The sequence below is a fragment of the Astatotilapia calliptera genome, chromosome 9 (assembly GCF_900246225.1).
Source record: "Astatotilapia calliptera chromosome 9, fAstCal1.2, whole genome shotgun sequence".
Lineage (NCBI taxonomy): Eukaryota > Metazoa > Chordata > Actinopteri > Cichliformes > Cichlidae > Astatotilapia > Astatotilapia calliptera.
This window is the reverse complement of record NC_039310.1, coordinates 4,656,174-4,668,545: the sequence shown is the minus strand read 5'-3', so window position 1 is coordinate 4,668,545 and position 12,372 is coordinate 4,656,174. Positions and strand designations below refer to the sequence as shown.

At 43.0% G+C, this 12,372-nt stretch overlaps 1 protein-coding gene across 1 annotated transcript in view; it reads left to right on the top strand.

Annotated features, from left to right (window-relative positions):
* Window positions 1–359: 359 nt before the first annotated feature.
* Window positions 360–12,372, top strand: part of LOC113029743 (NLR family CARD domain-containing protein 3-like) — a 34,798-nt gene continuing 22,785 nt past the window's right edge. The window contains exons 1-3 of the mRNA XM_026180734.1: window positions 360–436; window positions 521–622; window positions 1,254–1,382. Coding sequence (XP_026036519.1) covers window positions 360–436; window positions 521–622; window positions 1,254–1,382 — 308 coding nt within the window. The remainder of the gene's footprint in view (window positions 437–520; window positions 623–1,253; window positions 1,383–12,372) is intronic.

Below are 12,372 nucleotides of genomic sequence, written 5' to 3'. Positions count from 1 at the left end.
AATACTTTTTTGCCCCACTGTACGTGTATTCTAGCTAAAGCACTTCTGGATGGATGCAAACTGTTGCCTTGTACTTGTGATGTGTGCAATGACAATAAAGTTGAATTCTATTCTGTTCAGATTCTGATGGCACAAAGTTCTGCTCATATCACGGCTCCATCTAGTGGCCTGATAGCAGAGCAGCTGATGGCAGCTTCCTCTGCCTCACACTGCTGTCTGGCTGCATCCAGCTGACACTGAGATGAAGCAGGAAAGAAGCAGCTGATGTTTGGACAGCACACATGATGGACATCAGTTGATGTGCACATGAATGATTTGTGTTTCCTCTGCAGGTAGAAAGTGTGTGTGAGCTGAGCAGCATGGATCAGTGTGAGGACAGAGAGGAGGGAGCCCCTCCCTCTAAGAGAGCCAGAGAGAGCCAGACCAAAGCTCAGAGGTGAGATGACCATCTCTAACTGTCCATGACTCTTCTCCATGTCACAGCTCAGCACTCACATCACTGCTCCATCATTATTCACAGGAACCAGCCTGGACCTCCACCCAGCTGTGTGTCCTGTAAGAGTGACCGGTCGAATGGTCACATCATTAATTTTAAAGGCCGGCCTGTGTCTGCTGCAGAGAGGTGAGCTGTTAGTAACATGAACTCTTTGCTGTCACTTTGGTGTCTGATTTAAATGAACTGTTTGATGTTTCCTGGTCTCTAATGAATGAGGAATTCCTTTATTCTATAAAACATTTAAAACTCTTGCTGCTCACAGTGGGACCATCAACAACACAGACTCACCTCAGATGCATTTAATGTAAGGTACAGGTATCTGTTTAAAAACAAGTAGCCCTGCACAGTGTAGATGACTGTGTTTACCTCTGGGTGGCGCTCTGTTCTTGCACTGCTAACACTAGTTCAGATGATCCTTCTGCTCATTCTCAGCCTTTAAACAAGTTTCTCTTTGGGATGATGAAGGTAATCTAAGTCTTCATCAGCTTCTGTTGCTCCAAATGGAAAAACACATTTTTCTTCTGTGACAGGATCAGTGGGAGCCCTGCTGGACCTGAACCTGGACCCAGCTCTGCGTCCTGTAAGAGTGACCGATCTAATGGTCGCATCGTTACTTTTAAACGCCAGCCTGAGTCTGCTGCAAGGAGGTGAGCTGTTAGTAACGTAAAGCAACCTGTTTCTCTGTTTGGGATGATGAAGGTAATCTAAGTCTTCATCAGCTTCTGCAAATGAAAAACACATTTTTCTTCTCTAACAGGATCAAAGGGAGACCAGCTGGACCTGGACCTGGACCTGGACCTCCACCCAGCTGTGTGTCCTGTAAGAGTGGCTGGTCTGCAGATCGTCCCATTAATTTTAAATCCCAGCCTGTGTCTGCTGCAGAGAGGTGAGCTGTTAGCAACATGAACTCTTTGCTGTCACTTTGGTGTCGTCCACCTGTCCTCCTCCTCTTGCTCCACACCTCCACTTTAGTGGTCACAGAGGGACTCGGAGCTGCTCCTGAATGATGGTGCCTGTGTTTCAGCAGACTGCTTAGCCTCAGCTGCAGAGTACAGAGCTGCTAACACTGCTTTTATTGACACTTTTAATCTGTTTGTGAAATCCTTTTTCCCACGAACCCACAGAGTCCGTCATCTTTTGCCTGATTTGTCATAACTAACTGCTCCTTCTTCACCCTGACCTGTCGTGTTTGGCTCTGCAGAACTAAAATACCAGCGTAAATCCTGCTGCTTTTACACACGTACTTACATAACGGTCAGCGATTCTTTGCACACTCAGCCTCTCACATGTTTAAGCTGCGAGAGATTTCACTTGTCGCGTTTGAATAGTAAGCTAACGATTGATAAGACGATGTCAGAGGAATTGGTGCACAATTAATCTGTGACTCACCAATCAGTGCTGCTGCTCTCTACACACAGTTCGTGCGATTGCAAAGTGAAAGCAAAAAACAAGCGCAAATTCAAACGTGATTTCAATATGTCACATATTGACAGTGGCTCACCGATGACGTAATTACTCAGCTACATTTGTGAAAGAATGCAAAAGCATTGACATATCTTTCCTTAATATGACAGCCCGATTATGGAGTGCCAGGACTGCTATAATGAATTAATTAAATACACCAAGGCAAGGCAAGTTTATTTGTATAGCACAATTCAACAACAAGGTGATTCAAAGTGCTTTACAGAGACATTAGAAACAAGAACAAATAAAAAGCATGATTTAAAATTGATTAAAACAAGCAAACAAACTAACTAATTAACAAACAAACAAACAAACAAAACAGTATATAAAATCAAAACAGATAAAATCAAAGATAAAATCAGTAGTTAAATGTAAGTTTTGAAATTTAAGCTTAAAGTGTGGATTTGGTGCTTTATTCAAATGCAGCTGAGAACAGGTGAGTCTTCAACCTGGATTTAAATAAACTGAGTGTTTCAGCTGATCTGAGGCTTTCTGGGAGTTTGTTCCAGATATAAGGAGCATAAAAGCTGAATGCAGCTTCTCCGTGTCTGGTTCTGACTCTGGGAACTGATAAAAGACCGGATCCAGATGACCTGAGGGATCTGGATGGTTCATACTGGGTCAGGAGGTCATTGATGTATTTTGGTCCTAAACCATTCACAGCTTTATAGACCAGCATCAGGACTTTAAAGTCTATCCTCTGACGGACAGGCAGCCAGTGTAAAGACCTCAGAGCTGGACTGATGTGGTCCACTTTTTTGGTCTTAGTGAGGACTCGAGCAGCAGAGTTCTGAATGAGCTGTAGTTGTCTGACTGATTTTTTAGGTAGACCTGTAAAGATGCTGTTACAGTAATCAAGCCTACTAAAGATGAATGCATGGACTAGTTTTTCCAGGTCCTGTTGAGACATCAGATCTTTTATCCTTGATATATTCTTGAGGTGATAGTAAGCTGACTTTGTTATTGTCTTAATGTGTTTTTCTAAGTTTAGGTCTGCATCCATCACTACACCCACATTTCTCGCCTGGTTTGTGGTTTTTAGGTGTATAGATTGAAGTTCTCTGGTGACCTGTAATCGTTTTAAGAAGTAACTGAGCTGTTGAGAAACTGCTTTTTCAATGATCTTACTTAAAAACGGGAGATTTGAGATCGGCCTGTAGTTGTTCATTTGTGTCTTGTCAAGATTGTCCTTTTTCAGTATAGGTTTGATTACAGCAGTTTTTAGTGATTCTGGAAACACACCTGATAATAAAGAAAAGTTGACGATCTGTAACAGGTCTGACTCCAAAGTCTTTGAGACCTTTTTGAAAAAACTTGTTGGCAGGACATCTAAACAGCAGGAGGAGGAGTTCAGTTGACCTAAGATGTCCTCCAGGTCTTTGCTGTTAATAGGTTGAAACTGTTTCATGGTGTTTAAACAGTTTTTTGGTGGACACAGTACATATCCTGGATCTGCTGTTGATGTACCAATTGCTTGTCTAATTTTTTGGATTTTGTCTGTGAAGAATTTGGCAAAGTCATTGCAGGCCATGGTTGAATGAAGTTCAGCTGCCACTGACACAGGAGGGTTTGTTAGCCTGTCCACTGTAGAAAATAAGACCCGAGCATTATGGCTGTTTTTAGTGATGATGTCAGAGAAGTAGGACCTCCTTGCACTCCTCAGTTGTAAATTATAATTGTGAAGTTTCTCTTTATAAATGTCATAATGAACCTGGAGGTTTGTTTTTCTCCATCTGCGCTCAGCTTTCCTACACTCTCTTTTTTCATTTTTCACCAGTGTGGAGTTTCTCCATGGAGACTTTTTCCTTCCAGAGATAACCTTCACCTTAATGGGAGCAATAGTGTCCATTACATTTAACATGTTAGCATTGAAGCTATTGACGAGCTCATTGACTGACCCTCTGGACAGGTCAGGTGTTAATGGGAAGACCTGGTTAAAAATTGCACTACTGTGTTCAGTTATACACCGTTTTGTGATCACTGTTGTTGATATATTTGTGTGGGCTGAGATTTTACTTTCAAAGAAAACACAGTAATGATCAGACAGGCCCACATCAGACACAGTAACCTTTGAAATGCTCAGGCCTTTGGAGATCAGTAGGTCAAGAGTGTGTCCTCTATTATGTGTGGCCTCTGTTACATGCTGAGTCAGCCCAAAGTTGCCCAGAGTGTTACTCAGGTCTTTAGTCCCTTTGTCCTGAGGGTTGTCCACATGGATGTTAAAATCCCCAGCAATAATTACACAGTCAAAATCAACACAGATCACAGACAGCAGTTCACTGAGGTCATTAAAAAAGTCTGTGCAGTATTTGGGAGGCCTGTAAACATTAAGAAACACAACTTTGGATGGGGCCTTCAGCTGTAAAGCCACATATTCAAAAGACTGAAAACTTCCAGGAGATAGCTGCTTACATTGAAATGATTCATTAAATAAGACAGCAACCCCTCCTCCTCTCCTGCTCACCCTGGCCTCACTGATAAAACTGTAGTTAGGAGGGGTCGTCTCGATGAGAACAGCTCCACTGTTACTTTGGTCCAACCAAGTTTCAGTTAAAAACATAAAATCAAGGCTGTGCTCAGTGATTAAATCATTAATTAAAAATGTTTTCCCAGCTAAAGATCTAACGTTTAATAAAGCCAACTTAAGTGTTTTAGAGGTATTACTTGTCCCCTCGTGTTTGGGAGCAGTCTGTGGCACACAAGCTATGTTTACTATGTTTAAAGATCTTTTAGAGTGCAGCTCTCTGTGTTTTGACCAGGCCACATGTCTCCTGTCACCTAAAAGTACAGAAATTTTAAAACCTTCTAGTAAACAGGGTCCCAGCTTCTCCTGGGAAAAGTCATCACTGCCATAATCCTCACAGCCCGGACCCTCCACACATCACACATCAGACTGTGGAGACAGAGCATGAAGGTGGTAAGGAGGAACTAAGGGGGGCGAGGCTGGGCAATGTGACTTCGATTGGGACAAAAAGGGATTGGGACGGGGGGTAGATCTGAGCCCAGCATTGACCCGCTCCATCGTCTCCTCAGTGAATTTCAGGTGTGGGGAGGAGGGAGAAAGGGAGGGGGAGGAGGGTGATGGGGGTGATGGCCTGTCAGGGGTTTGGGGACTGGGGAAGGTCGTGGTCCCTTGTCCTGGTCGTTGGAGTTGTTGAGAGAGTTGGAGGCAAATAGGGACCCCTCTTCTTGCCTCAGATGTCTCTCCTTTCTGAGGCTCTTCCCGGGTGGGGGCAGATGAGGCTCCTCCTCAAGGTTTCTGCTGGGCTTTGTCTGTTCTTGGAGTACTGTTTGTTCCTCTTTATGAGATAACTCCTCGTTTATCTCAGCCTTGGCACCAAGCACGGATGGATGACGTATGGAATAAAACAAGTTGGAGGTGAACAGTTTCACCCCTGACTTGTTAAAATTAAATCCATTTGCTTTAAACAGATGCCTGCGTTCCCAAAAAATATTAAAGTTGTTGATAAAATGCACCGAGTGGTCAGCACATGCTGATATAAGCCATTTATTCAGTGTAAACAACCTGCTGAATCTCTCGTCTCCTCCTCTGACCGGCGGTACAGGCCCACTGATGAATACAGCTGCATTCAGAGAGTTTACAGTGTTTAATATTCCAGTAAAGTCCCGTTTCAGAACCTCCGACTGTTGTTTGGACACATCGTTTGACCCTGTATGCAGAACAATGTTTGTCACAGTTGGATATTCATCTGCAATTTGAAGAATTCTCTCCTTCAGGTTGTTGACCATATCGTTAGGAAAGCAGAGGACTTTAGTCTTCTTACCGCACATCCTTTGTACATCCTTTACGGCAGAGTCACCCACAATCAGAGTTTCAGGCCTAGCCTTTAGCTTTCCCTGTGGCCTTTCACTTTTCAACAGATTTTCAGACCTACCTTCACTGCTTTTAGATGGATGGTTGTCCGATATAGATCCAGGGTCCTTTGATAGTGACACCATTAAATAATTAATTTAATGTGGCAATAATTAATTAAAATTGGAATTAATTAATTAAATAAATAGTTATGACACATGTAATTAATTAATGACACATTTAATTAATTATTGACACATGTAATTAATTATTTATGTATTTCACATTTTAATTAATTATTGACACATGTAATTAATTAATTATTGACTCATTTAATTAATTAATTATTGACACATTTAATTAATTATTTAATGATATATTTATTTATTTCATTTTGGCAGTCCTGGCGCCTGGCTCTCATCATGAAATAATTTTATCTGTCAGCCTCACCCATCAAACTCAGGGGGCGGGGCTAACGCTGATCGAGTCAAAACCATTGCTTTGGCCTGGTGGCCATTGTTTCTAGCACACAACAACCGGCATGTGGAAGCTAACAGAACTGAGCTTTGAAAAACCCTGTGTGTGTGTCACCAAATACCGTTTTAATATTTTTTTAGCCGAGAATGTAGCGGTTTAATCTTCATGTGTCTGGTCGGTTTGTCAAGATACAGCCTCTTTGCAAAAGTGCTTCGATGATTTCGGAGATGTCTGCCCAGTCTCACGGCAAAGCGTGGGATAGACCCGCTCGCCTCGCAAGCAATCCCACCGACAAAGCGCAGGCCCCGGTACACAGCTGTAGTAACCCCCGCTGACTTCTTTTACTGAGGTTATATTTATCGGTGTTTTATTTCCTGATGTTCTTATGTGTCCTACGTGTTTCAGTCTGAATTATAACTAACATTAAAAACATGTTTAAGGAGGCGAGAGAGCAAATAAATCTGTTTAACATCTGATCTTTGGGTTTTTGTTCAGTAATCAGCGTGACCTGTGTATAAACACATAAAAGAGATAACGTTGGTGTTTCCGTCATGTAGTAACTGCTGGCTTTAACTGTACAAAGGTTGTTCCACACTATGAAACACATACAGACTTCATGATGTTCGGCTAATATTTTTATTGTGAATATTAATCATGCTGACCTCGCTCTGTACACCACGCAGCGAGGTCAGCATGTCCACGATATCCTCAGCTCCATGAGTTAACACAAAGTTTCCCAGCTGACTATCTAACTGTCAACTATTCCAGAGACGTGAAAATCTACAGCATAAAAAACACAAACACATAGCAGTCTAACAACACTGTAGCAGAGATGAACCGTCAGTTTGTCGCAGATCAAAGTGGAATGAAAGTTGTAAATAAAACAGCGAAGTAAACGTGACCCGACAGACAGAACCTGAGTGAATGAAGTCCAGCGTTTAACCACTGAGAGCTAAAACTCAGCTGAGGTTTCAAAGCTGTGTGCCGGTGATTGGACATCAGCCGCTGATAAAGCTGTTCGCCTATAAAGTGCTCTGTAAGGAAACGAGCTCCAGCAGCTCTGCGCTCGGGGAAAACACTATATTTACTTATCTTGTGCAGAAAAATGCGCTGACATTGCGTTATATCGAGCACCGGCTGCCCAGTTAAACTGTGACTATCACCAGGTAACTAGGCGTGTTTCTTGAATTAGCAGCAGGTGTTAAACAGCTGACAGATGAGGAGGAGGATGCATGCAGGTAAACTGAGGGTCTGCTGAGCTGATCGCTGGTTTCGTGAGAAAAATGTCAGCTCGTTCTTTATGTTACAGAAGCACAGAGACACAAAACCAGGCGGAAAGAGACGATCGTTCGGTGAAAATGAGAATCTGCGAATGCAACATGTGGAACACGGAGAGTGGAATATGTAAACAAACCGGTTAACGTAACCCCCTCGGTGCACTCTGCATGCTAACTGTTAGCAGAGCTAGTGAAATCTCTGAAAACATCTGAGCACTTTTGCAAACATGTTCTATGTTGACAACCTGACCAGACATACGGCGCGACATTCGCGGCTAAAACACTGTTAAAAGTGTAGCTGGTGACAGAAAAACGGGGTATTTTAAACTACACCACCACCATTGCTGCTTGTGATTTGATCTGCATTCTGGGATACCTGCCTGCCCCAAGTCTACACAAGCAATCGATTATCTAGGATCGACCTGTTTGTTTGCTGTGCAAAGTAAGTCAAATCAAATGTTAGAGAAGCTGCATGGGCAGCGTTAACCCCGCCCCCTGAGTTTGATGGGTGAGGCTGACAGATAAAATTATTTCATGATGAGAGCCAGGCGTCAGGACTGCCAAAATGAAATAAATAAATATATCATTAAATAATTAATTAAATGTGTCAATAATTAATTAAATGTGTCAATAATTAATTAATTACATGTGTCAATTAATTAATTACATGTGCCATAACTATTTATTTAATTAATTAATTCCAATTTTAATTAATTATTGCCACATTTAATTATTTAATGGTGTATTTAATTAATTAATTATGGCAGTCCTGGCATTCGATACCCGACGGGCAGGGCTGAGATGGATTTTGGTGGCCCAACTCGAAAAATCGCTAGCCCTGGGACGTCGGGCAGGCGGTTTTGCGAGCCCTGGACATCACAAACATTTTCTGTAAATTCTGTGAATCTCAGGCAAATCGACTTGTGTGAAGTGTTTCCAGCTGGGTGTTGTGTAGCTGGAGTTGAGTGTTTTGGCTGATGCATGAAACGATACATTCTTACACATGAGGAACGTTTTCTTTGTATTTATCACACGGCGTGGTGCGGGGAAAAGCCTTTCTAAGGTTTGAATCTGAGGTTTGTTCTTTGCTCCTCATCCGTAAATTCTCTCCACACTCTGCCTCTGTGATCACTCTGTGATTCTTGTGTAGGTGGTAGCCGAGATTTGTTGTGTTTGAGTCTGTGGTTTGTTCCATCATTTGCATCGTACAGTTTTCTGGTCCATGTCAGACTTCTCCTAACCAAACCACGTCCGTGCTACAGAGCTAGCCCCTCGTTTAGGAGTAAGGTCCTTGATTTATTTGGACTGGTCCTTCTGTTTGTCATTTGTCAGTTTATTTTGAAAAGTCTCAACAGGATCTTGAGTAGGGATGGGTATCGTTTAGGTTTTATCCGATACCGGTGCCAAACCGGTGCTTTTGAAACGGTGCCGGTGCTCAAACGGTGCTTAACGAATGGAGAACACAAAATTGGTCCAAAAACCTCTCATGTTCAGCTGTTTTTTGTAAAAAGATAACAATGTTAGCCTTTTCTGCAGCTATGGGGCATATATGGTATCACTCTTGGCTGGAAGCAGTGCTTAAACAATGGAAAAAACACCAACTTTGTCCAAAAACCTCTCATGTTTAGCTGTTTTCCTCTTTTTCTTTGGTCATTTTAGCCTTTTTGGCCAGGGTGAAGGGAGCATCTGCCATCAAACAAGAGGACAGCCGCATGTAGCTATGATGATGTTTGCTAGTTCACCTTACCTGCATTAATGTAATAACGTGGTTAGCCTACTCAACGTAAATTACACACGAACAGTAAGCTACTCACGCAGAGAAGAACGGCTGCTGCTGCATCATCATCCTCATCATTTCTGCTACACTGGCAGGGCTAGGGGCCAGGACTCTCCTCTTCAGGTTTTTGGGGGATGTTGCATAACAGGCAACCCACGCACAGTAGATGCGCTCGGTGTGAGGTCTCGCAGCAAGCTATCAAATACGGCGCATTTCTGGGCTTTTAAAAAAAACGCTATGCGTCGCCAGGTGTGTCATCAGATTCGAGGTGTTACCTCCTTTGACAGTATCACAGTATCAGCTTAAAGCACTTGTTGCTGCTGAGTTTGCATCTTTTGCTGTGAAGTACAGCCAGACTTTTGACCGCTTCACCTTGGACATTTTTAATCTGTAGCTCTGCTCTAAAAGAACGTACGTACCTGGCCCCGCCTACTATCCTCGGAAATGTAAAATGATTGGCTAGAAGTGTATCACATCTCAGGGAAAAAAAGCACCGAAATAAGCACCGAAATGTGCGCTGCTTTTCGGTCTGGTTACTACCGTTTATGTCAGAACCGGTACCCATCCCTAATCTTGAGCTTTATTGTGAAAGGTTTATGTAGAAAATAAACAAACGGATGGATTTACCATTGTTGTTGCTAATGACTACGCCTGCCTGCCTGTAGCGTGGTTATTTCAAATATAAGAGGAAGCGAGAACTTGTGACCATCAAAATGATGAAAAAATAAACCGTTTATTTTGTGACACCACCAAACAAACAATAGCGTATAATCTGAAACGACAGACGTTCACATATCGTCATAGATGGTTGTATCGAACAGCCCTAGCAGAGAACACGTCGATGCTCAGAGAATAACCTCAAGCTGAACATCACCCAAAGAAGTCATAATGGACTGCAGGAGGCACAGACAGCTCCACTGCCCTCTCATGACACCATCACCCTGGTATAAAAGGCCCAGCAGCTGCACGTCCTTTGTGTCCTGAGGAAGAATAACCTGGACCAGAAGCTGCTGCTGGCCTTCTACCCTCCTCATTGGAGAGCGTGCTCTCCTCCTGCCTGCTGTTTGTACTCAGGGGCCACGACTGAGAACAGGAAGGCTGCAGAGAGGGTCATTAACACCCCCAAATCATCACTGGCTTCCCTCTGCCACCCCTGGAGGCCATCATCAGTTCCTCCTGTCTCAGGAAAACCAGGTCACATCATTACAGCTTTAAGTGTTTAAGGTGCTAACTAAAAATAAAGACAAGATGATAGTTTATTAAATTTTAATGACATTTGCAGATTGTTTCGGTGAAGTTTAATAAACTCCTTGCTATCTAAAATATAACAGGACAACGGAGTATATTCTCGAGCATCTCACACTTCTGATAATCAGCTGTCTGCTTGACGTTTATTCAGCTGTGTGAAAACTATAATTTTAATCTCAGACAAACCGATTTACTCAGGAACAAATAAAATACTAAAAAAAAAGCCAAACAATAACATTTTAAGTTATCTAAGTGACTCATATATCATGTTTAACCTGAGTAGGAAAGACGGCGGTGGGTTTGAAAACGATTTGCCAGGAGTCCGGTGTTCTCACGGCTCTAGTTAGCCTAGCCCCCGGCTAGCTATCGAGCTAGTGGGTAACAGACGTCTCCGAAAACGTCGGAGCGCTTTTGAAAATATGCGGTGTCTTGATAAACTGAGCAGATATTTGAGGTTTACACAGCTACATTCTCGCCTGAAAATATGTTAAACGTTTATTTTGTTACCCAGAAAGAATAATAAGAGTAACATTAAAACTAACTAGCTGCCGCCATTGTTGGAAACTGAGCTGGGCTGCGCTATGAATTCTGGGATAGGTTGAGCCATGTAGGTTTTACACCCGTCCCACCCCTCAAATCTGGGGAAAAGAAGGACGCGTTTGTCGGCCGCACTTGGAGGAGTCTTCAAATTTGGACAGCCTTTGTCAAACCGCTGTGACGTAATCCGTCTACAAATGCGTCCGCCAAAGGATGCAGGCCCTCGTTCTTCCTGAAGCCCATTTGTGAGGTCAGACACTGTTTGACGAGAACTTTATATTTAAGTACTGTTGTCCAGGCAACCACCAACCAAACTCAGACTCTATCAGCCTATCAGATTGCCGGATGGAGATGTGTGATTGGTCACTCCAGAGAACACGTCTCCATGCTCTAGAGTCCATCAGAGGCTTTCATTGTGCTTGATGATGTAAAGCTTGGATGCAGCTCGGTTGCCATGGAAACACATTTCATGACGCTATCTGAACGCCATGTGAAGTTTGGTCGTCTGTAGTGATTTCCAGAAAGTCGGCGACCTCTGTGTCCCTCAGCATCCAATGACCCCACTCTGTGATCGTGACTCTTCATCGCTGTTCCACTAACAGTGACAGTGGAACATGTAGCAGTGGGGAAAGTCCCACCTGGACTCGTTGCACTGGTAGCATCCTGTCACAGTCATACGCTGTAGTTCACTGAGCTCCTGAGTCATCGTTCCACAGATGTTTGTAGCAGCAGCCTGCATGCCCAGGTTTTATACACCTGTGGTTGTGGAAGTGACTGGCACACCTGAAGTCTGTGGTTCAGTGGAGACTGAATACTTTTGACAGTATAGTGTTTGTGAGCCGAGTCTCAGGAGACAGTGACACAAAGCAAACAAGTCGTTCGTACGAGGGACGTCAGAGAAAAATAAGAAACGGTTTTAGAAGCAGCAACTAAGTCAAACTGACGTGAACGATCAGCAGTTACACAAATGTTTAGAGTTGCTGCACAAAGACGTCACAGCAGGTAATGCTTCACATACTTTTATTGTATAGGTGGAGAAGACTGCAGTGATCACCTGAAACAGTTTTGTCTGATTGGTTTGATTTCCTTTTAATCTGCTTCATGCATATGACTCATTACAAGAATGATAAAAGTAACACAAAGAAGCTTTGACAGCAAAGTTTCCTAAAGTAACATTTAGAAGTGTCTGTGAAGGTTCTCAGTCATCCAGGTCATCGTAGTCAAAGGAGCTTGCAAAGAAAAGCGTCTGGACTTCTTTAAGTTGCTTGAAGATGTTTCACCT